Raw genomic sequence first — 26732 nt, forward strand, 5'->3', positions numbered from 1 at the left:
TCTTGTGTGTGTGTGTGTGTGTGTGTGTGTGTGTGTGTGTTTAATTTTTATACAGCATTATGATTTAAATATAAAATGTCTTTCAAAGACTCAGGTACAAGGACTTGATCCCCAATGCAACAATGTTCAGAAGTGTGCCCTAAAGGGATGACTGAATCATAAGGGCTTTAATTTAATTTCATTTAATTTCATTTAAGATCATTTTGATGGCATTATTATTGAGAGATGACAAAAATAGCAGGTGGCAGTCCAGTTGAATGGAGTATACTGATCATGAAGATGTGACTTTAAGGCTCAATCTAGTCCCTAGCCCCTTTCTGCTTGGCTCTCATTCCTTCTCTACTTCCTGGATGCCATGAAATAAGAAGCTTTCCTTATATGCTCTTCTGCCATGATGTTTCTGACTCACTATGGGCCTAAAAGCAATGGAGCCAGCAGACCATGGACTGAAACTTCTGAAGCCATAAGCCAAAATAAATCTTTCTTCCTTTAGGCTGACTTCACAGATATTCTGTTATAGCAACAGAAAGCTGACTAATATAGAGAGGGTCTCACTAAATTGCTTAGGCTGGCCTCAAACTTTCAATTCTCCTGCCTCAGCCTCCCAAATATCTGGAATTATAAGTAAGAACTACCACTCCTGCCTCCACCATTCAGGTGTTGTAAAACAATCTTCTATTTCTCTTACTATATTCATGCTTCCTTTGACATTCTTGAACATTCATGCACACCTACACACCTATACATTACACATGTACATATAAATACACCCCCCACCCTATTGCTGGTAGTACTGGGGGTCAGAATCCACGGCCCTTGTACTGAGCTTCATCCCCCCTTTTTAGTCTTTGTTTGTTTTGCTTTTTTGGTACCGGGGATTGAACTAAGGTCCTTGCGCTTACAAGGCAGGTGGGTTGACAGTTATATCCTTAGACATGTACAATACATGTATCTGACCAAAGACTCAAGAGGACTTCTCCAAATACTCCTGCAGCTCTCCTTCTGAGCAGCTATCTCTTTTCTGGTACCCTGTCCTATAATTTCTAGTCACATCAGGTTCACCCAACTGTGATTTCCTACTCTTCAGCAAATGTACTGGGTCTTATTTTATTTCTCCCTCTCTGCACTTCAGAGGTTCTTTCCAGGCAGTGAACTAGTATCACTTCAACGTTACTCTTTTTTTTTCAAGGATTACAGCCCTATACTGGCTTTTTGTTCAGTACCTGGAAACAGTTATAGGTAGATGCAGTATAACCCTTAATTATTTTTAAACATGTAGAATTTTCTTTTTCCCATTTTATACAATCTAGGTCACAATAAGTCATTTTTACCTTTGTAGATTTTTCTAATGGTTGGTCATACTGTGCTTGCTGCATAACGTCACTGACTATCATTTTGGCAATCTTCCAAGCCAGCTCTTCTTGGGCCTAAAGGAAGCAATTCAAATTGTTGATAATGGTTATTCATTAGAAGGCTCAAGATAAATATAATCAGAGTGCTAAACACAAATGTATATACTTATCATTTGGAAAAGAGGTACTTTTCATGTATGAAAGAATCTGGGCCACCCTCTGGCTATGATATATTAACATGCATTTACTGTTTCCCAGGGTTAACGCCTAGGGTCTATTACTAGTAGCAGTAATGACCACTTTCATGTTAGATGGTAAAAAAAAAAAAAAAAAAGACTTTTCTTAAAACAGAGTAAGTAAGGAAACATTTGAGCTTTTATTTCTGCACTGATGACTGATACCTGCTGGTTGATGGAATTTTGAATGCACAGATATGGTTTAGCATCCATAGTCTCCGAAGATACATGTGCTGTCAGCACCAGGCAAACTGTTAGATACTAAGAGCCCTCCCTCCTTTTCTTGCTAAAACCTGGATAAAGAATCACTGATTTCTCTTGATGCTTAAACATAGGAACTAAAGAACAAAGAAAACTTGAAAACTTAGTAGCACTTACAAGCAAAGCTGGCACTTATTAGCAAAAATCTCTTTATACTAAACATAGAATTTACCTCATCAGTATTTCCTTGCACCCACTTCTTCATAGCTTGTGAGAACATAGATCCTAGGAAAAATAGCCAAAATTGAGTGTAATTTTATATACAGTTTTATATTAAAAAATGCACTTAAAAGCTATTACTTTTAGATATGGATATTCTTTTCTACTGTGACCCCATCCAGAACAGGAACAATTGAATATGTGATAGAAATACTTAATATATATATTTAATGCTGGGGAAAAGGTATTCTTTGTTTTTAGCTCAGGGGATCGAACTCGGGTCCTTGTGCTTGCAAGGTGGGTGGCAGAACCACTGAGCTAAATCCCTAGCCCAAAGGTTTTTTTTCTTAAAATAAATACTGTCCACAGTCTTACAATCCTAATAATCTCTAATGAATCAATTATTAGGGTTACTTTTTTTGGTGATGGTGGTACCAGGACTCAAATTCAGGGCCACACACATGCCAGGCAAGGACTCTACCACTGAAATTCATTTTTTTTTTTTTTTGGTTTTTTGAGACAGGGTCTCACTATGTAGTTGAGACTGACCTGAAACTCACTATGTCACTATGTAGCCCAGGATGGTCTCGAACTCACAGCGATCCTCCTGCCTCAGCCTCCTGAGTGCTGGGATTATAGGCGTGTGCCACCACGTCTGGCTCTACAACTGAAATTCTAATGAAATTCTTAAAGATTAATTAATTCGATGAATAAATGTTTACTGAATGCCTACCATGGGCTAGGAATACAGTAATTTTAGAATTGGGCAACAGAGTATTACTTTTCAGAGAAGTAACAGTCCAGTTATAAAAGTGTAATAGAGCTTGGGCACGGTAGCACACACCTCTAATCCAAACACTCAGAAAGCTGAAGCAGGAGGAGCACAGTGAGTTTAAGGGCAGACTTAAACTCAAGGCTACAAAGAAGTTCAAGGCCAGCTTGGGCTAAACTACAAGACTCTGTCTCAAAAAAATAAAAACAAAACTAAAAAGGTATACAAATAAATAAGTAGGGGCCGGGGTGTAGCTCAGTGGTGCTGCGCCTGCCTGGCAAGCACAAGGTCATGAGTTCAATCCTCAGTACTGAAAAATGAAAAGTGAATAATATAATTTCAGAGAGTGAATAAGAAAATAAAGATGTGATATGTCAATGGTACATATGATTTTAGATAACATGGGCTAGGAAGGTGTCTCTGAAGAGGTAATACTGAAATGTGGAGGAGCCAGTCATTGCATGAAAGCCATGGCAGAGGAAAAGCAACTGTAGAAGTCCTAAGAGGGAAGAAACCTCAGAAAAAGAATAAAGGATGATCCAATTAGAGTTTAAACTGTGATGGGCAGAGTATTTCAAGGTAAAGTTACAGAGGGCATTTACAGGTCACAAAAAGAGGATAGATTTTTATTTCAAGTATAACAGGAAGCCATAGGACAAAGGGGTAGGATAGATGATAAAGCAGTAAAGTATGTAAAAGGTAAAATTTAAAAAGTAGAGAAAAGGGCCAGGGACTTAGTGCAGTGTTTCTGCTGCCTGCCTCGCAAGTGCAAGGACCCAAGTTTGATCCCTGGTACCTAAATAAATAAATAAAATAAAGTAAATGAATAAAATAGAATTAAAAATAAAAAGTAGAGAAAAGAGTACAATGGAAAGTAAAAGATACCTACAACCTCTTCTGATTCCTAAAGTAACTGCTGTTACATTTTTTTGCATATCTTTTCGGGTGATTTTTAACGCATATACCAATAGTGAGAGTCTTTCAAAAACATACACAACAGCACTTATGTCTTTTAGTGAAAAATGTGTAACTTAAATCATTAAGACTTTAGGCATAAATTCCAATTTATAAGAATTTCTGGGGAGAGAACAATAAGCTAAATAATGCAATCAGGAAAATCTGTGAGACTGAACAATTCTGCAGGGTAAATAACCTTATGTATTTAACAAGTCAAGGTCAGAGTAAAACAGTTGGAAACTGCTAGGTGTGGTGGCGCACGCCTTTCACCCCAGTACTCAGGAAGTTGAGGCAGGAGGGTCACTATGAGTTTGAGACCAGCCTGGCCTACATAGTGAGTTCCAGGTCAGTCTTAATTACATAGTGAGAACCTGTCTCAAAAAACCAAAAAGAAACAAAAACAGATGGAAACTATATATCCTCTTGTTTATATCTCTGGAATCTAGCACAGTTCCTGGCACACAGAAATCATTTCCATGACATTTGAGCAAAAGAATGCAATCTCTTATGCTTCTATAGTACAAAAAGATACTTGACTTAGAGATTTGCAAAACTAACGGAAGCTCCAAAATAAATGGATGTGTTCAACCAAATGGCAGAAATTCCTATTCATCAGACATTATGTAGTCATGTCTCAAATCAATAATGCAAGTAACTTGATGGATGGGTTTGGCAATATAGATATAATCCTGTTGCCTCTACCTTGAAATATAGTGCATATGTGTTTTTCAACTACCAGCCTAATCTACACCCACAATAATCTATTAAGCTCTGACAAGAATGTTCTGTTTCTCACTCTCTTTTATTTTTTTGGTACCAGGGATCAAACTCAGGCCCTTGAGCTTGCAATGCAAGCGGCAGAATCACTGAGCTAAATCACTGGCTGTTCTGTTTCTCTTAAACTTTTATATTTTATTTCCAAACAGCTACCAGATCAATCCTTTAATGTATAAGTCACATCACATCATTCCCTGCTGTAACGTCCAATGTTTCCCCAATACTTTCCAGTCTTTGCCATGGTTTCTCACTCACCTTCTATCACTCAACCCTTTGCCCACTCCTCTTTAGCCATATTGGTCTTGTCCACTCACCATGCTTTACTCTCCAGCTCAGGGCTCTATTTCTATTCCTTCAGCCAAGAAAAGTATTCTTCCAGATAATGCCTGAGCTTTCTCCTTTGGTATAGTCAGGTCTCTACTCAAAATGCTTCCTTATCAGTGAGGCCTCTCTTGATGGCCACCTTTTAAATACCGTTCCCCACTGCTCTGCCAATTTCCTATTTCACCATTTATATTCATACACAAATACACAAACACACACACACAGCTGTGTTTGGTCACAAAGAATGAACTTGTCATAAAAGATTAGAAGGAGCTGGGGTTATAGCTCAGTCAGTGGTAAAGTTCTAACCTAGCATTTACGAGGCCCAGGTTTGACTCTCAGCACCGCTAACACAGGGAAGTATGGGGACGTGGGAAACACACCAAACCTATGGTGGGGAGATTCAAATCCAACTTGGACTTGACCAAACTGCTTTTGTGTCAATTAAACAAGGATTCAAATTTCAGTATATGTGCTGCCAAAGTGAGCACAAGGATTTGACTTTCAACCTATTAATATTTTCCATGATTTTCATAATAACTTTCAGCAATTTTGGAGAAATTTAATAAAGGATCACACGATAAACCTGAAGTCTAACCTGGACTGGGTATTTAGTCATTATATAAAAAGGTAAAGAGTACTATCTTAGCCTACTGTGCTTCTGTTATGATAAAGCAAGCTCAGAAATTTTCATTCACAGATTTTATGGAGATGAGATTACATGAGGCCCTTGTACTCACTTTTTTGACTATAAACCAAGGTGAAAAATGTCATGGTTATAATCAACTCAAACCTTAAATGGTCTTTCCTTCCAGTCAGTGACTGATGTGAGCCAAGGCTTAATATGAATTATAAAAAACATCACTTTTCAGCCTTTTGGCTAAGATCCAATGAACTATAAAAACACCACAAACCTCTTGATTTCTTTACATCAGGTTCAGGCTCAGATTCTCGAATGAACTGCCCCAAGTCACTGACTCTTCCAAATGTCATCTTCCTAAACAAAGAGAAAAAGAAAGATATTAACTCTTACAATTAAAATCGATTTTTAAGCATCTCATCTAAATCTAGAAAGCTAAAAAATGTATGCCTAATCCATGTTATTCAAAATAGAGTCGTGTGAAATAGAACCTTCCTCTACAGAAAGCAAAATAATCTAAACATATTGAAAACCCTCTTTCATGGTCCTGCTGGGATTTAGGGAGAGCACTGGCAGGGGTAATTAAATCTACACAGATTTACATGATAATCAAGCCATTTACGGTGAAAAAAGAGTAATTTTATGATTTGTCTGTAGTAACTGTCAGCAAGTAATGTGGCCTATGTGTCACTGTCTTTTTGTTCCAGGCTAAAAGGAACAACCAATTTAATTCTGAAATACAAAAGAATAATTTCATTTGTTTCTAAGTATTAGCATATACCCCACATAAAACGTTAGCATCTTTTTTTCCTTTATACTTATTTTATGATCAAGACTTTGAAATAGCTAATATGTAAATTAAATGAAATGTGCAAAACATAGCCTGGAACACACTATACTACGCATACTATACATGACACTCCATCAACTTTGCATACGGTAGTGGAATACCAAGGGTTATAGAGGGTTTACTAGAAATCAGGCCAACAAGGCCAGGGATTTAGCTCAGTGGCGCTGTGACTGCCTCACAAGAGCAAGGTCATGAGTTCAATCCCTGGCACCAAAAAAATAAAAATAAAAAAAAATTCAGGTGCTTTGCAGGTATTATTTAATTCTCTCAACAACCCAATGCAGTAGCAATATTATTCCAATTTCATAGATGGAAAAGCAGATAACAAAAGGTTAAGCAGCTTGTCAATAATTAGCAGAGCTAAACTCAAGAAGTAATTCTCACTTTGATATCATGTAATATGAACAGTATTGTGGAAGTGGTGGGAATATTAAAAACTGAGAAAATATTAGAAATTAAACGTTTAAAAAAGTATGGGCCGGAGATTTAGCTCAGTGGTTCCGCAGCCTTCCTCACAAGTGCAAGGACCCAAATTAGATCCCTGATACAAAAAAAAAAAAAAAAAAAAAAAAAAGTTTAAAAAGCTGCTGAATTCTTTACACTTGTAGACGTTCTAGATATGAGCTAAACTTACCCTGCATATGTCCGTTGATATAAAGATTCTGGATCCAGACTTGCAGCATCCACAATTATCGCTTCATCAAAATTTTTCAAAATTTTAATACTGGCTTTTTTCACACTGGACTATAACAGAAATTATTAAATTAGCAGTACATTACCCAGAAAACAAATCAGTCCTGGGTCTGAAATATGACAGACTTGTACATACTTTTTTCAGAGTTTGGGATATGCATAATTCTCAGGTAAGACCTTCACTACCAAGAAGGTTAACAGCAATAAAATGTTTTCTTTCTTTTTTTATTTTTTGAAATGGGGTCGGGTTGGCCTTGAGTTCATTGTGTAGCCCGGGTTAGCCTCAAACTCACAGAAATCCTCCTGCCTCAGCTTCCCAAGTGCTGGGATTACAGGTATGTGCCCACGATGCCTGGCATGAAATGTACCTTCCAACAACTACAGGAGAAAAGCACAAGAGTAAAATGTGTAACCTATGCATTTATATGACAAAATCTGTTTTTCTGTTTTTCTTTTTTTTTTTTTTGGTACCAGGGACCAAACTTGGGACCTTGTGCATGTGAGGCAGGCAGTGGCACCGCTGAGCTAAATCCCCAGCCCCAAATCTGTTTTCTTAATGAGTAAGTTTTAACAAATGTGCTGTCCTCATAAAGCATCCTTTTTCCTCGCCCAAATTCTCATCCATCTCAGCATATAATATATACCTTGGCTAAAAAAAGTAAAGTGGAATTTTTACATGTTAAACATGAATGTTTGGATTTTCAAGTGAGGCTGTGTCAACAGCTGAACAACTCTTTGTAAAGTGACTTGCTAGCTGAGTAGAGTTAAATTCCCCTCTACTATTCTACCTCCTACTCCCCACCCTACAAAAAAAAAAAATCAAGTAATAATTGGTATTTTTATGAAATACAGAGCTATGGGTTGACCCAAGAATTCCACTTCTAGAAATTCAAGTGCAGACACTCACATTTATATAAAAAATGATGTATATACAACACTATTCACCACACCATTGTTTAAAATAGCAAAAGGGAAGAACAAGCCTAATGCGTGTAACTTAGGGATACAGTAATTAAACAAAATAATTGAACAATTTACAGAACACTTTAGTTAAACTGAAAAGAAAGAAAGCACCAATAGAATAAAAAGGGAGTACATCCCAATTAATTGTAGGAGGCCACTTTTATTCAGGCACCAAAAGTGGACAACAGAAGAAAACAAAGTTAGTATCTCTTAAGTAGTATAAGTATTAGATGATAGGTACAGGCACAGAATCCTCAACGAAACTGACTGTGGCAGCATGACAAAAAGATCACAAACCATGGCCAAGTGGAATCTATCCGCCAGTGCAAAGCTGGTTTAACATCTGAAAAATCAATTAATGTAATACAATGTATCAATGGAGTAAAACCTAAAAAACCTATATGATCACCTCAACTGATACAGAAACAATATTTGATAAAATCCAATACCCTTGTGATTAAAAATTTATAAAAATTAAGACTGGTGGGGTACTTCCTCAACCAGATGAACAGCATTTATAAAAAAATTTTTTAAAACTCTTATCTAAATGTTAAATGATAAAAAAGTGAAAGCTTTCCTTGTGAAATCAGGAATAAGATATAGATGCCTGTCTTTTGCCACTTTTCTGTACTACAGGTTTCTTTGACAGCCCTTAAGCAAGAAAAAGAAATAAAAGGCTTCCTAAATGGATAGGGAAAAAAACCAACTATTTGCAGATAACATTATCTTACATATAGAAAACTGTAAAGAATCCATTAGAAAGGCCAGGCGTGGTGGTGCAACCCTGTAATCCCAGCACTCAGGAGGCTGAGGAAGGAGGATCGCTGTGAGTTAGAGACCAGCCTGGGCTACATAGTGAGTTCCAGGTCAGTCTCAACTACGTAGTGAGACAGGGCAGACAACTACGTAGGTAGACCCTGTTTAAAAAAAAAAAAAAAAAGAAAAGAAAAGAAAAAAGAATCCATTAGAAAACTAACAAATTCTACATTTCTTTTTTTGTTTTGTTTTGTTTTTGTTTGTTTGTTTTGTTTTTTGTTTTTTCAGAAAGGGTCTCATTACGTAGTTGAGACTGACCTGGAACTCACTATGTAGCCCAGGCTGGTCTCAAACTCACAGTGATCCTCCTGCCTCAGCCCCCCTAGTGCTGGGATTACAGGCCTGCGCCACCACACCCAGCTTAAATTCTACATTTCTAACAAATGTAGCAAAGTTGAAAGTACAAAATCAACAAACAAAAATCATTGTATTTATATATATTACTAAGGAGCAATCAAAAAATGAAATTAAGAAAACAATTCCACTGATAATCACATCAAAAGGGAAAATTCAGGGAGCCAGAGATTTAGCTCTGTGATTCTGCCGCCTGCCTCACAAAGTATAAGGTCCTGTGTTCAATCCCCAGTACCAAAAAGGGGGGGGGATTTAGCTGTGCACGGTGGCACACACCTCTAATCCTAGTACTAAGGGAGGCTGAAGCAGGAGGATGAAAAGTTCAAGTTCTACATGAACAAATTAACAAGATATTGTTTCAAAATAAAAATTAAAAGGAGCTGGTAGAAATGTAGCTGAGTGGTACAGTGCTCCTGGGTGTGATCCCCAGCACTTAAGTTTAAGATAGTAAGACAGACAGACAAACAGATAATGTAAAACACTTCCCTTAGCATGCATGAGACCCTGGGTTTAATCCCCAGTACCGCCAAAAAAAAAAAAAAAAAAAAAAAGGAATAAATGATCCAAGGAGATATGAGACTCATATATTGAGAACTATGCTGAAAGAAATTAAAGATGACATAAATAGATGGAAACAGCTTGTGTTCATGGACTAGAAATTATAATACTGTTTAAAAATAGCAGTATCTCCCAGGCAAACTACATAGTCCATAAAATCTTAATCAAAATGGAAAATCTGATCTTAAAGTTTATATGAAATGTAAAAAACAGAATAGATAAAACAATATTGAATATTAAAACACATCAAGTTATTATATATACACACTTTTGTGATTTCAAAACTTGCCTCAAAGATACTGTACTTAAATGTAGTAGAACTGGGTGTTCAGAAATAAACACATAAAAACACACATGGTGAGCTGATTTTTTTTTCCCTCTATATCAGGGATCCTACTCAGGACCTTGTGCTCGCAAGCAGGCAACCCGGGCCACTAAACTATATCCCCTGTCCAGTGAGCTGACTTTTAACAAAGTTGCCAAGACCATTCAATGGTCTAAGCATATTTTTGTTTGTTCATTTGTTTTTTGTTGGTGGTACTAAGGATTGAACCCAGAGCCTCTGCAGTGAACTACATACCCAGCCCTATTTTTTATTTTCAAAAAATTTTTTAAAGACAATGTCTTGTTAACTCACCCATGCTAGGGTTGAACTTGCCTCCTGCCTCAGCCACCTAGAAACTTGGGATTGATTACAGGTATACACCACCATGCTCAACTGTCAGAATAGATTTTTAAATAAATATTGCTAGGACTTCCATATGTAAAGAATGAAGCTGGACTTCAACCTTATTCCATATACAAAACTAACTCAAAATGAATCAAAGACCTAAAACTCTTAGAAGAAAACATAGGAATTTGTGGATCTTCATTATATTAGGGGTTTTTTTGGTACCAGGGATTCAACTCACATTTGAGGCAGGTGGCAGCACCACTGAGCTAAATCCCTGGCTCCCATTACATTAGATTTCACAACGGTTCTTAAGACATAATACCAAAAGCACATGAAACAAAATAAAGTACCATACATAAACTGGACTTCTTCAAAAATTTAGTTTTTAGCTTCGAAAAACAAAAGAAAGTGAAAAGATAACCTACAGAACTGGAAAAAATACTTGTAAATCATACTTGCTAGGAGATTTATATTGAGGATATATAACAAATTCCTGCAACCTGTAATGAAAAGATAACCCAATTTAAAAATAGGCAAAAGGTTAAATATTTTCTCCAAAGACAGAAAAAAGTCAACATTGTCATCAGAGAAATAAAAATAAAAACCACAATGAGCTACAACTTTATACCCACAGATATGACTATGAACAAAAAGACAAATACAAAAAGTTTCAGAGATATGCATAAATGGGGAACCTTGTACAATGCTGATGGGATTGCAAAATGGTGCAGCCCCTTTGGAAAATAGTCTAGTAATTACTGAAAAAATACCACATAGTATGTTTCCATTTATATGACTTATTCAAAATAGGCAAATCTATATCTTTATAGAGATAGAGACAAAAAGCAGATGAATGGTTGCCTACAACTGGAGAAATAGGCGATTTGGAATTTAATAGTTTCTTTGGAGGATAAGAAAAATGTTCTAAAATTTGATTGTGGAGATGAATGCACAATTCTGGGGTATATTAAAAACCACTGAGCCAGGGATTTAGCTCAGCAATTCAGTGCCTGCCTGGCACGTGTAAGGTCCTGAGTTCAATCTGCAAAACCAAAAAACAAAAACAAAAACAAAAAACAGTTAAAAACTATTGAGTTATATAATGCCAATGTGAATTATCACACTAAAGTTATACGATAAAAAAAGAATACATAATTTCACTGATAAAATGACAAGAACAATTAATGCTAATCATAGCTCTCAAGTAATGATATGACTGGAAGGAGGCTCACCAGGGCTTCGTGCTGACAATGTTCTGTTTCTTGATTTAGGTGCATGGATATTTTCTTGATTTTACATGGACGTTTGTGAAAATCCTTTAATATATATAATCATGCTATATGTGACTTTTAACATATGTTATGCTTCAATGAAATAAATGTTATGGGGCTTGCATGTATAGCTTAATAGTAAAGCATATGCTTAGCATGTGCAAAGCCCTGGGTTCAATTTCCAGCACCAAAAATTACATACATACATACATACATACATTTATTCTATGGTTAGCTCCGAGACCTTTCAAATGCCCACATAAAAATAAGCCATTCGTAACCATACTCAGCGGGTCATGAGTAAACGTAACAGCAGGAAAATATACTGAGGAGAGCCTTGTGGACAGGAATAAAGTAAGTGTCTTATAAATTAAGAAATCTTGGGAGGCTGAGGCAAGTTTGAGCCCAGTCTGGGCAATTAGCAATTATCAAGAACTTGTCTCAAAATAAACAATTTCAAAAGGTTGGGGATGCAGCTCAGTGATAAAGCCTTGGATTCAATCCTCAGTACAAGATAAAAGAAAGAAGGGAAAGAGAAGTAGAAAAAGAAAAGGAATGAGGGATGGGAAGAGAAAAGAAGGTAGGGTAAGGCAGGGAAGAAAGGGGAGGGTAAGAGAAGGGAGGAAGAAAGAAGGAAAAGAGGAAAAGGGGCAAGAAAGGAAAAAGGAAGTGATAAGGAAAAGGAAGAATAAATTTAATTAAAGGCCCAATATCAAAACTTCAAAATGTTAAAAAAAAAACTCCAAAGTATTATGTCAATAGTGACAAGAAAATTAATAAGCCATCTTATTAAGCTTATGATGAAGAACACTAGACAGGGAATATTTCCAGCTCTACCACTTTCTATATAACTTTCCTTTTTTTTTCATGATGCTAAGGATTGAATCCAGAGCCTCACATGTGGCTCTATACTTCTCATTCCCCATATCAGTTAACTAACTACTCTATACTTCTCAATCTCCAAATCAGTTAATTCCTTAATGCCTCCTTCACATTTCCTGTCTTGAGAATATACCACTTCATGTGATTTGGGGGGAATCAGGTAAGGTTTGATATATGGTAATAATTTTTAAAAAATTAAGGAAGTGTACAATTTAGTCTTCTAGTTTAAATTAAACGTAAAAGTTGTCGAGTGAAATACAATATTAAGAAACCTATGATCTGATTCTTAGTGGGTGACACATATCTGAAATCCCAGCTACTTGGCAAGCTAAGAGAGGAGGATCTTGAGTTTGAGGTCAGCCTGGGCAATTTAGCAGGATCACCATGAGTTCAAGGCCAGCCTGGCTTACTTAAGACTGACTCAAAAAACCAAAATCAAAGGGAAAAAAAAATCTCAAATAATTAGAGTTCTTCAGAAATAAATAATTGTAGGGGCCGGGGATTTGGCTCAAGTGGTTCTGCCGCCTGCCTTGCAAGCACGAGGGCCAGAGTTCAATCCCTGGTACAAAAAAAAATAAAAGAAATTATAAATCTTTTTCATATCTGACCATTAGAAACAGCCACAGCAAGGATCAGGGATTTAGCTCAGTGGCACCACACCTATCTTGTCCAGAGTTTGATCCCCAGTAACAAAAAAAAAAAAAAAAAAAAAAAAAAAAAAATTCAAAAAAGAACCAGTGTCACAGAGAAACGGGCTAACTGAATAAAACAGCCTATTTTACGAGACAGTACAATGGTTATCCACCAAAAATAAATAGTAAGTAGTGTAATTTTATTTCTCTTTTGTGACTAGAATATAAAATACAAAAATCAGATTACTGGTATTTCTAGGAAAGGATTTGTATGCTTTTCTTTATAATGGTAGATTGCAAATCAGAAAGTACCTGAGAAGTGGCACTGTCAGAACCACCAGGGTGAGATTCATCAGGCAGGCCAACAGAGCCATGAGCAGTCAGCGAAACACTCCCTCCCAGAAATTCATCTCCTCGAACAGAATGAATGAGATCATTCAAATACTTATAATAAAGGTTACTGGACAAAAAGCCAGGCAGAAAGACCTGAAAGAGAGAAAGCATTATTTTAAAGTTAAAAAATCCAATGCATTTAAATTTGTTTTTTAAATAAACAAATTTTACCTATAACTTTACCAGTTAATACAAATGTTTGTACTTCTCTTCACTATCCTCTCAGTTATTATTCCTTTATATACATTTTTATACTAACTGAAATTACAAAACACACGATGTTGCTGAATTTCCTCCCAATATACAATGGTCATAGAAATTATAGAGACATGATATTACTTCTTGTGAGCAAAACATTCCACAGAGTAGATATAATGTGAAACTAGATTTTTCTGGTATGTTACAAATAGTAAAATCTTTGTGCATATATTAATTTTTGCTTCTGAACTGATTTCCTTAAGATAAATTAATAGGAGTGTGATTACTGCATTAATTAATACACACAGCCAATTTAGCCTTCAAAAGGATGGTATCACTTTGTTTCACTAACAATACTGTACATATCAAAGTATTTGTTTCCACACAAGCTTTCCAAAACTGGGTTATTTTTCCTCAAATCATTGCTAAACTGATGTCAAACAGTACCTAAATAACTTTATTTGCATTTAATAATTTTTAATAACATTGAACAAGTTCCCATGTTTATTATTTTATTATTTGTTCTGCCAGTTCTAGGAACTGAACTCAGGGCTTTCACGCATGTTATATCCCAGCCCTTTTTAAAATTTTTTATTTTTGAGTCAGGGTCTAAGTCGCTTAAGGACTCAAACTTGGGATCCTTGCCTCAGCCTTCCAAAGTACTGCGATCACAGGCATGCACCACCATGGCCAGCTTATTTGCATTGCTTATTACAAAGCTTTCTTTCACAGCACTAAGCACACTGTACATATTTATGTCTGTACTCAATATAGTAAGAATAAGCTCCAGGATGGAAGAATCACATTTCTGTTTACCATTATAACAAGAATAATTCTGCCAGGTGTGGTGGTACATGCCTGTAATCCCAGCACTCAGGAGGCTGAAGCAGGAGGATTGCTGTGAGTTCGAGACCAGCCTGGGCTACAAAGTGAGTTCCAGGTCAGTCTCAAGTACATAGTGAGACCCTGTCTCAAAAAACAAACAAACAAACAAATAATTAGCACAGAAATACTCAAAAGTGTTTACTACACAAATCATTCATGTCTTCACATCCATTTCTCATATATCTTACAGGATCCTGCTAGTGGTCCTAAAAATTAGTGCAAGTTCCTTACCTACAAACATTTACTAAGAACTCTTTTTATATTTCATTTTTTTCTGTATGTCAATTTTATTATCTAGAAAGTATAAATTCTTTATATGTTAGATATCTGGACTTTTTCTTTAAAACAAAAAATATTTTATTTTATATATTTATTTTGAGACAGTGTCTCACTTATGTCATTTAGACTGGTCTCTAACTTGCAATCTTCTTGCCTCAGTCTCCCTGGATACCTGTAAACAGGCCTAAGCAACCATATCTAGCAGAAAAATTTTAATCCTATAAAAGATCATTATTCCTGGGTAATTGCTAATATTCTTTATGTGACCTCAGTTAGTGATTGGGTTTATAAGAATACTTTAAAAAAGAAAGAATACTTTTTAAATTTAGTATTTGTGTAAGGTGTTAAGTAAAAGCTCTTAACATCTTTCCACCTGGATCCAAATGACAGGTATTAGCAACCTAACATCATAGGCTTATCCTAGGCTCTGTGCAATTCCTGGCAAAATATGCTTTAGTTCATCAAAAGAACAAATCATGCACAAATTTTAACCTAATTATTATTAATAAGGTATTAGTGATACCTTTATTAGTAAGTTATTAATGATACTTTTTAAGTGATCACGAAACATAAAACTAGTGCTTCAACCCTGCGGGTCTTTCTTTAGATAACTTTGCCCGATACTACAATTTAACTATCTGAAAAGATATAACAACAACAGTAGTACAGTAGTTAACATTTTAATGCTTACCATGTGTTGGGCTCTGTGTTAGTAAGCATTTTATCTTTTTCTTTTTTTTTCAGGTGCCAGGAATTGAACTCAGGACCTTGTGCTTGCAAGGCAGGCATGGCACCATTGAACTAATCCCCACAGTAAACATTTTATATACATTACCTCCTTTTGATCTTCAAACTAACTTTGATATCACTCCTACTTAACAAATAAGGAAAATGGCATTAAAGAAACTGCCTGTCACTCAGCCTATAAAGGTGAAATTAATACATACCAAGCCAGACTCAAAGCCTCTGCTCTTAATCACTATGCTGCACTGCTTCAATTTTCCACTGTTGTGTTATGTTTTGGTTATATTGTCTGGGCTTCACCAGTAAAACTTCTTGTAGTTTAAAACTTTTGAAGATCTTGGTTACCTTCTCCATAGTTGTCCAGGCCTGACGTAATGGAGTTGTAAAACAGTTAGGGAGTGGCCCACCTTCCCTGCAAATATTAGATTCAATTTCTAACCGTACAACATCATCAAATCCAAGAGGATGTGTGGCTTGGAGGGAGAAGTATCTATGGAAGAAAAAGATCCAAAGTAAATCCAAATTTCATAGCAAGTATATAAGATTTTTGGCACCTATACTAAGAGAATATTATATGCAACTATATAGTTGAGTCAGCTGCAGACCACAGAACCACAGAGCTGTTATAACCTTTACTTACTTCTTCTCAAAGATATCTGGGTCAATTTGCTATCTTTCTTTGTGCCTTTCAACCATCCTTAGGTTCCTCCTCTGCCTACTCTTCTGATACTTAAGAGTGGAGATTCAGGATACAAGCAAGGCAAAGAAATCAATCACATACACTTAATAGGCACCCATTCTATGTTCAAGATTTAGCAGACAGAAATGAATTCATAATAAAGTAAGACATGGGTATGTCCTCTGAAGAGACAGCATAAACCATTTGTTCATAGTATACAATGAAAACATACCATCATAATCATGAGGCACAAGCAATAAATATTCAGAAATTCAAAACAAAATGACACCAACAGCAAAGAGGACAGACCTATTTGCAGAGAACTACTAGAAATAACCGATGACCTAGTGTGGAAAAGGAATAATTAATGCTAGCTCAACGATTTCTAACTTGATAAGACCTAAAACAATGCTTTGGTTAGCTGATTATGAAGTGGATAAACAAAAAACATAAAAGAAACAAAGAGTTCCCTTAAAAGCACTAGCAGCTTCTCTCATGTATGAAAGAAGAATAAATAGGTTAATGATACATGATTGTGATGATGCATGTGTAACAACAAACAAGTATAGAGAGTTATAAAGACACAGTTATAAAGCAGACACAATGAATTTGGCAAAATGAAAGCGCTAGTGGAATGTCATACATTATCTTCAATTCAAAACATCTCCTAGGCTGGGGATTTAGCTCAGTAGTTCTGCTGCCTGTTTTGCAAGTTCAAGGTCCCAAGTTTGATCCTCAGTACCCCCCCAAAAAATACACACACACAAAACAGCCCCCAAGGTGAAAAATGTGATCTAGTGAGTAACAGAGTCTCTCTGCTCAGTGTAGTTATTGAGGACAACCCAGGAACTTACTAGTGTTACTGCCACTGTTCCAGCATACAGAAAATTCTTTTCTAGTTAGCATTTTCATAGCAAAGTTAAGTTTCCTGTGTTGTAATGAATAAGCTGTTAAATACTCCTCCATGATAAGCATTTTCAGGCACCCCATTATTTCTAATTGTAAAATCTTGTTATTTCATTAGCCATTTAACAAAATTTCTTATATGGTATCTTCTACAGATGTATTACACTAGAATAAACAAGAGAATATTAAGAATTGCACGCCAATCCAAGTTCTGTCACTTACTTACTTGTCCTATGACTTTGAGAAAATTGTAATCGCTTTAATGCTTTGGTTTCCTTATTTGCAAAATGGGAAAATCAGACTGAATCCCTAAATTGCCTATTCAGAATTACACGGAATACTGTCTAAAAATAAAGATTCCTAAGGCATACTTCAAACCTGCTGAAGCAGAATCTCTTAGAAAGGAGGACTGGAAGCCTGTTAAGATGCTCCCAAGTGACTGGTACAGATAGCCCCGTGTAAGCCTGCATACCAATGCTTAGGAATCACTAGCTTAGATGTTCTTGGCTCTCTTCCAACCTTAACTTCCCTAAAGTTCTCTGTATTCTCAAATTACTTACTTAGTGCTTACTTGTAGATACTAATAAAAAATTACTTTTACAAAGAAAATTTAAACAAAAGGAACACTACCACCACAGATTATGAAGTACCACCAGTCTTTTCACTACCACCAGAGTTTTATCACTTGCTGTAGCAGATGTTTCCAATTCTGTTCACCTTCAAGATTATTCAATCTCTCACTTTCAGTGAAAACTAATGAGAAACTGATTATGGCTATAGCTCAGGGAGTAGAGTACATGTTTAGTATTAGTGAGACCTTGTCTTCAAGTCCCAACACCAAAAAAAAGTATTCATTTAGTAATGTGGCTGAACTGATATGTACCAGAAAGTATGATATATCCAAATAAAAATATTCAAGGCCCTTTGCAATCTATTTCAATCAATCAGGTTCCTCTTATATTCTTCATCCTTTAGATTATCCAAACTCAAGTTTCATTTTGCTTTTCTTTTCTTTTCTTTTCTCTTGATTAAAATCCAGGGTCTTCCTTGGGTATATTAAACAAAGGCTGTATCACTGATTATACTCTGCCCTCAAACTCAAGTTTCTTTTCTTTTCTTTTCTTTTTTTTGGTACCAGGGACTGAACTCGGGACCTTGTGCTTGGGAGGCAGATGGCGGAACCACTGAGCTAAATCCCCAGCCTAAACTCAAGTTTCTTGAAAGTGTCACCTCCCTCAAGTTTCTATGACTATAGTTGTACGAAATGTTCTTTGCCTAGAATCTTCTTTCCTGCCTTCTGTGGCTGGACAATTCAATTCATTCTTCAGGATCCAAATCAAATCTTTCTTCTGTGAAACCTCCCTCCACATCACACTGTTATCCTGCTTTCCAGACATAAACCTCCTCCCCCACAAAAAACACTTTTTAAGACCCCAAAGTTTTACACACACACACTAAAATCAGCTTTTATGTTCCCTCATCTGAACTTCTTTAGAGCAAAGACTGAAATTACTCATCTTTTTTTCCACACACAACAGTTAATGCCAAATAAATACCTGCTGAAGGAATTTATTAATAAAACTCACTTGTCATATAAAATCATGGCATCATTCTGTGCCTCCTGTCCATCATACTGGCCCTTTTTGGCAGCAAGCTGAGACTGAAAGTTATCTGCTGCCAACCAGAATTGCAAAATATTCACTGCATCTTCTTTTTCCATGTACTAGGAAGGAAAAATACAAAAGGGAAAAATAAGACTAGAAACAGATTACTCTCAACAGCTCTAATCTGTAAGTTCAAAGTATTAAAATACAGGATAAAGGAAGAAGTAAAAAAGATCCACTTCTTCACCTACACCAGCCAGCAACATATAATCATTTGAAATACAAGTTTTAAAATATTCTTTTAGAAGAGAAAAAATACAGTCTAAAATGAACAAAATAAAACCATCACAGAGCTGGTTGTAAACTTTAGTGAACTGAAACAAAAATTATACTAAATTAGATTAGTGGTTCCTTGCTGGCAAACATATAAAGAATAAGTGAATCAAGGGCTGGGGATTTAGCTCAGTGGTTCTGCTGCCTGTCTCACAAGTGCAAGGTCCCAAGTTTGATCCCCACTACCAAAACAAAAAAACCAAAAACAAAGAATAAGCAAATCAAACCAAATCTTTTTATCTGATCATTTCTATCATTCCATGAGAACATATTAACCTGAACAAATCCTGACTTAAAATTGGTAAAGAAAGGGAGTGATGCCACGTGTGCTGGCGCATACCCTGTAATCCCAGCACTCAGGAGGCTGAGGCAGGAGGATCGCTCTGAGTTTGAGACCAGCCTGGGCTACACAGTGAGTCCAGGACAGTCTCAACTACTTAGTGAGACCCTGTCTCAAAAAACCAAAAAAAAAAAAAAAAAAAAAAAGAGGGCGTGAAAATCAACTGAATAACTGTATTCTTGCAAAGAGGCAGAACGGAAGTATATAAAGTTACTGCTTTGTGAGATTGGGAATCCTCTCATATTTAATCTTTTGTAACAAAAGAATTTCATCAGCTGAAGCCTAACAGATACCATATGCTTCAAAGAGATTAATATACTTGTTTGTCACAAGTGCTTCACTGGGTAATCCTATCAATTTAGGATTGATAGTAAAAAAATTTACTATCTTTCTCTCTGCAGAAATCTGGTCTGCACTTATTTATGCACAGGAATTAAGTATCAAATTCTATGGTTCGAAAATAGTTGCCAATAATTAAAAACTTGCATTCTCTTATAAGTAGCAGCTTAATCAGGCTATTCAAAAGAAAAAGTTATTGTACACTGAATTTTCATGTTCTCTTTAATTTGATAAATATGCCATCAAAGTACTCTTGCCACTGAAAACAACTTAATACAATAATAAATCATTTTAGAAATGATTCATCTCTTCTATTTCTTTTTTCTTTCCTTCTTTTTTTTTTTTTTGGTTCTGGGGATGGAACTCAGGTCCTGTACTTGTGAGGCAGTCGCCAGAACCACTGAGCCAAATCCCCAGCCCTATGTCTTAAATTTTATACACAGGGTCCCAGCATTTATAGTTCAAAAGCTGGGAAGCTCTAGTAAACAACAGTATAAAAGGAAATGGAGAATTTACCTCAGAGAAATAAAAGAGAGCTGACTCACAGAAGAGAATGTCAGCCAGGTAGACAGTTCCACTGGTCAGCACTTCAATTTGGTATTTACAGAAATGGTGACTTCGCAGAAACTCACTAAAGTGCCTACATGTAGAAAAAGGGAAATTTTGAGGGAATGACAAAAGAAAGAGTTTAATGGGGAAAAACAGAGTCTTTCCATACTGTCTCAACTGTATCTTAAAGGTTTAGGTCAAGGTTTCCTCGCTTCCCATACTACTGACCCTGATTCCTTCAGCTAAGTAATCTCTCCCACTTCTTATCCTCTGATATTTAACACATCCTACCCTTATGGTAATGTAACCAAAAATATGCCCTTTTTTTAACACTATAACTTCCTTCAAGGAAGGGACTAAACTGTGCCCTGCATAAACATTTAATAAATACTCAAAGAATGAAAACATATATACATGTTTAAGGGCTTATAGCAGTGACTAAAAAACTTGGAGGTAGTTTCAACAAATCTTTGTGGATTTAGTTATATAGCATACATTGAACTAAAAGCAAAAAAGAACAAATTAGGATAACCATTGAAGACAAGCATTTTTTAAAATAAATATTTTATTTTATCCCATTCACCCCCCCAAGCCCCTTCCCCTCCCTATGTATAAAAGCTGTTTCCAAGACATGCAATTTTTAAATAAAGCATTTCTAACAGTATATAATTGGGTCTCAATTACATATAAATGACTTTAGAACTAAAATTTTTCAAATTTAGGGGTTAACATTAAAAATGAAAAATTACAAATGCAAGGTCCTGAGTTCAAGCTCCAGTACCAAAAGAGAAAGAATGAGAGAGAGGGAGAAAACTAGTTTATTTTCAAGAGTTCATACAATTTATATTTTTTAAAAAATTATTAACCAAGAGTCTTAAAATATGCTTATATGATATTGTAAATATACAAACTGTTCCTCAAACATACTTTGTTTTTTTTGCTGTTGTTGAGTGGAGTTCATTCCTAACACCAAACCCAAATTTCCAAGAAGCAAAATGTGAAAATATCAAACTAACTTACTCTTGCTCCATTGCATTAAAGACTATGGCCTGCGCCAAAACAAAACAATTGGGATCCACTTGTCCATCTTCTCCACAGATCTTTGCTGTAAAAGACACAGTAAATACTTAAGTTTCTACCAAATCCAAACTACTCATTTGTGACTCCAACTGGGAAAAAATAGAAGGATATATAAATGAGAAGGATTTAAGCTGAATTAAAAGAAAATTCAGATACTAGCTCAAGGTAGAAAATGTGTTTTGAGATATATATATGCAAAAGTAGTAATTCAAAGATGTAACAAAGTAAAATTAATTTCATTAAAATACCCCAAAAACAAAATTTAAAAATCAAACAAAAAATTGTAGCGAATAGATAGTTTAAAAGATTTATCAAAAACTCTTACAAACTATTAAGAAATATCCCACAAGAAAAACGGGCAAAGAACATGACAGATAACTCACAAAAGAACAAACAATACAAACACTGACAAGGTCATAGTAATCAAATAAGTTACAATTAGAACAAATAAGGAAGCACTATAGTCTTTGTATAGTAAACTGGCACTAAACTGTCTTACCAATATATATGAGTGATTGTTTAACAATACATATGCTTGAGTAAGTGTACAGGAAAACTGCCACTAATGTTACCTGGGAATATACACTGGCACCTTCTATAGGGCAATTTGGCAGTTTCTAACAAGTTTTAAAAATGAACACAATCTTCCAATCAGTAATTCTATTTCAAGGATTGTGATCTAAAGAAATATTAAAGTATGAAAACATTTGTTGGTTAAAACAATGTTTATTACAATGTCATTGGTTGGGCTGGGGATGTAGCTCAGAGGTAAAGTTAGGTGTTCGGTTTGAACACCAGATTCAATCCCCAGCACCACACACACACACACAAATTAATTAATGGGAAACTTACGTTGGTTGTTTCCTTTGCTGTGCAGAAGCTTTCTAATTTGATATGATCCTATTTGTTGATTCTTAATTTTTTGTGTGCACAATTAAGAGTTCTGTTCAGAAAGTCCTTGCCTATGCCTATGCCTTTAAGAGTTTTGCCTATTTTTATCTTCAAGCAGACTAAGCATTTCTGTTTTAATATTTATGTTAGTTGCTTTCCCACTGCTGCTAAGACAAAATACTCAACACCCAAATTTAACAGGGGAAGGGGTTTATTTAGCTCACAGTTCATAGAGGTTTTAGTCCCTAATCAGCTTGCTCCAAAGCAGGGTGGCAGAGGAGCAACAGTTCATGGCAGCAGAAGCAAAAGCAAGAAAAGACCTTAACAGTGTCTTTCTGTTCCTTTTATCTTATTCAGACTACCAGGTTTAGGGTGGTGTCAAACCTCTCCCTCACATGTAGTGGTTCAGGAATTACATGCCCTTAATCCTAGTATCACACACTCTAGATTCACCCACCTATGAAGGAATGGTTTTGGAAGAGCATCTAGACCCAAACCATTACAATTCAGATCATCGATCCATTCTGATTTCAGTTTAGTACATGTTAAGATATGGGTCCAGAGTCAACCTTTTGCATGTGGATAGGCAACTTTTGCCTTAGAAAAAAAAAAGTAACATGGTCAAGGCCGTGACCCCATCCCAACAGCTGACACTGATGGAGCTGAGAGGCTGTAGGCATGGTTCCAAAATAATGCCTGAAAAGACTTAACTGACCTTGATAGATTACAAGAGGTTCTTGTTGAATGACACAGGTCTCAACTTAACTAGGTCTTAAACACGCAATAGAAAAGAAGAACCAAAAGAGTTATAAAATAATGCCATAGTAATAAAGCTAGATATAAAAAGGGGCTCCAGTCACTGACCCCTTTTGGCAGTCTCCAGCTCTACCAGTAGCTGACCATGGTTATGGAGCATTAAGAAAAAACTACAGTAAAATCTATAAGAGCTCAGCTAGAGTTTTATATTTTTTAGCGAAATGTGTTCTTCAAATTGTCTCTTATCTTACAGCTAAAACTAGAGAGACTTCTAAGACCAGCAGGTTCAATCACTATTTCAATTTCTAAGTGTGACTTTCTCGCCAAACTGCCCTTTCATTCTAGTGTGCTCATGCTTAGATTATGCATACTCTAATTTCTTAAAAGTTTTGTTTATTCTTGCCTAGAGGCTGCCAAACTCCCAAGTGGTCATACAAATGGAACCAATGACAAATGCCCTAGGACCCACCATATCAACCTTGTAAACAGCTCATAAATGCTAAAAAATATGACTTCTATTTTGTATTCTCAAGTCCCCTGGTCCTTGTCCTTATCCTCTTTGTGGGCTATATTCGTAGCAATCCTGCTGACCTTATAATCTGACCCATGCATTCCTAACGATTTCTTTGGCTTTGTCTCCTCCAGACTTAAAAGCTATGCAAGCTACCAAGATGACAATGCCTGGCACCAATCGAAGGTCTTTAGATAGACCCTCTGTAGAGTAACTCGAACTGATCACAGCTACAACCCTCTTCAGCTGGAAGGAGCCAGAGCTGTCTTTGCCCTTGCTCCCTCACAGCAGTTAGGGGTACTTCTTCAGAGGGAGAAACATTATGGATAGATAAGTTAATTAGATATCTTGTAGGCAGTTAGCCAGGGCCACCCTCAAGGAGCCAATATGGAGGACAATCAAGACACATTCACTGAAGACCAGAATTGCAAAAGGAGAGAAACTACTATACCCTTGAGCTTCTCCTGGGGATAAACAGCAGTGATCAATATTCTAAACAGGTATCAATAACCTGGGTGGGGAGCCAAGGTCTTAATCCAGCCTTTTCAGGAAATATACCTGACCCTCATCCTTACTGAAAATCCTTGTATGCTTGCTACATGACTTGCTACCCCATTTTACCCCCATTTAACCAATATTACCTGGGTGACTGTACTTGTAATCTTATTGGTTGGTCATGATTTTGCCCACCTCATGCCCACCGTAATTCTCCACTGGGTCTTATAGTTTTGTCCCACTTTGTACCTGACTCACCACATGGCTTTGCTGGATAAAACATCTTTGAAAAGTGGGGTGAGCAGGCAGCCCACTTTCTGGTTCCACTTCTGTCTCTCTTAGACGGAAGTTTTCTTTCCCTCAATAAAATTTTCTTCTTAAAAAAAAAAACAAACTATCATTTCAAAGATTTGTGGAAGAGGTAAGAGGTAATGGAAGCATAGTTTCTGGATCATTCCAAGTCCCAACATGAAAATAGAATAATTAGCAACACCAAAATCCCATGTATAACATTTATAACAAAACTACTCAGACTGATACATGATAAGTGCCAAAATAGATCTTTAGAGTAAGTCATTTGAAGCAGTTTTATTAAAATGTAAGTGGGGGCAAATAATCAGGACAAAATTCTGAAGAATGAGGCTCAAAAAAAAAAAAAATGACTTTTCTAAGCCATCTAGTTAATTAATATCCTAAAACACATAATAAACACTGGGATGGAATTTTTTCAGATCCCTGATCACTGTTACTAACCTGATTCTTCAGATTTCTTTCCCTCCTGGGATTACATAACTAATTTAAATTTTAGTGACATTTCATTTTGAAAAGTTTTGTTTGGCTCAATATTTCTTCAGCCTTTTCTTCTCTACCATAGACAGTTCAGTTATCAGTATTCCCAAAGGAATCATTAATTATTCAACTAGTCAAATTCTAAGCAGTTACAAGACTCCAATTGTACTACTAGGAAAAGACAGCCTTGGGAATTCTGGAAGATGGTAGCAACTAATTCACACCTAAAAACAGAGCAACTACAGCCAGGGATTTAGCTCAGTGGTGCTGCTGCCTGCCTCACAAGCACAAGGACCTGAGTTCGATCCCCAGTACCAAAAACAAACAAATACAGAGCAACTACATAAAAAAGCCAAAACCCCTTGACAACATCTGTCAACAAAACTTGGTGAAATAGTATCACCCAAACCTTAAAATACAAACAGATGGAGAAAATACACCAACAGCCACAAGACCTATAGTTGTCTGTGTGGAAGAAAGGAAAACAAAGGCATCATCTGATGGACCCTAAAATAGCCAACAGGTGTTCACAGGAAAGTATGGTGAGCTAATTTAAGAACCAGAGTGGAGCCTTAAAAGGACCATGCTTTCTCCATAATGAGTGCAATGTTCTCATGGTCAGGAAGGAAGAAGCTTTGCCCAAGAAGAATCTGTTAGGAGTAGAATAACATGTTTTATTTCGTAAATTACAACTACTAAACTTTAGATGAATAGAAATTAAAATCTTAGCAATAGAACTTGGGGGAATGTAAGTATATGTTGAATGAACAAATAAATCACGTTTATTTGTGAATAATAGGCCCTGATGAAACACAAAACTTTCACGTTATTTTTTCACTGTGATCAATATACAAAATGAAAATACTACCACTATAACACAGTAGTTAAAGTGTGGATGTCTAGTCTCAAAGCTTGACTCTGCCATGTCCGAGATGTTACTGTGGAAAACATTCTTACTTTCTCACTATTTCAGTTTCCTCATTTATAAAAGAGTACTCCATTTATCCCACAGTTTTGTTAGATGTTTAAATAAGTTTATCCATGAAGAATACTCAGACTATCTTCTGGGACATGGTATATGCTCAGTAAATATGTACTATTATTGTTTCTGCTGTTGCTATTATTCTAGTGAAAGTCTAAATATTTGGGTTCACATGTAAGAGACAAAGTCTTTAAGTAAACTTCAATCAGGGCTGGGAGTTTAGCTCAGTGGTTCCGCTGCCTGCCTTGCAAGTACAAGGACCCGAGTTAGATCCCCAGTACCAAAAAAAAACCAAAAACAACAACAACAAAACTGCAATCAGATACAGTACAAGAAAGTACTCTGAAAACAGAGTAGGAAGATGAGTTATATTCCATGTTCATAAAAAATTATCTTCGTCAATAACCAAAAAATAATTAGATTTTTGGTGATAGCTTCAAGCACTGCTTACCTATGATGTCATTTCTCATTGCTTCTGTAATTGGTATGGGCTTAGCAGCATCTGGAGATATATATTTGGTAAAAGTATTCACTGCATCTTGTTCTATACCTGCAAGGGAAAAAGGGGGCAACTTCAGAATGAAAAAGCAATGAGGACACAGGAAGATAACATTCATGAAGAGCATGGCGGGGTGTGTGTGTGTGTGTGTGTGTGTGTGTGTGTGTGTGCACCCTCATTTTAATAAGCTTCTATCATAAAGTTGTTTTGATTGATTTGTGGAAGAAAAGTTATACGTGAATTTTCCTTCAGTCTGCCATTGCTATTCTCTTGCTTGGTGGCTACTTTGTAAAAGAGGTAAGGCAAGGAT

General features: G+C 36.1%; 1 protein-coding gene across 5 annotated transcripts in view; it reads right to left on the reverse strand.

Annotated features, from left to right (window-relative positions):
- The window catches only part of Akap10 (A-kinase anchoring protein 10), a 71737-nt gene that overhangs the window by 15463 nt on the left and 29542 nt on the right, over positions 1–26732 (reverse strand). For 3 of the 5 annotated variants that reach the window (XR_004516931.1, XM_033762744.1, XM_010635156.3), the window contains 10 exons: positions 26375–26473; positions 21440–21524; positions 20387–20510; positions 18841–18977; positions 16015–16159; positions 13483–13656; positions 6963–7072; positions 5753–5835; positions 2022–2074; positions 1332–1427 (listed from right to left, as the gene is read on the reverse strand). Coding sequence is in view for 4 of the 5 variants with exons in the window: in XM_033762744.1 (XP_033618635.1) it covers positions 1332–1427; positions 2022–2074; positions 5753–5835; positions 6963–7072; positions 13483–13656; positions 16015–16159; positions 18841–18977; positions 20387–20510; positions 21440–21524; positions 26375–26473 (1106 nt within the window). In the remaining variant the exon portion in view is untranslated. The other 2 variants (XM_033762745.1, XM_033762746.1) reach the window with 2 other exon arrangements.

Source organism: Fukomys damarensis, unplaced genomic scaffold (assembly GCF_012274545.1).
Source record: "Fukomys damarensis isolate Sample0158 unplaced genomic scaffold, DMR_v1.0_HiC HiC_scaffold_13, whole genome shotgun sequence".
NCBI lineage: Eukaryota > Metazoa > Chordata > Mammalia > Rodentia > Bathyergidae > Fukomys > Fukomys damarensis.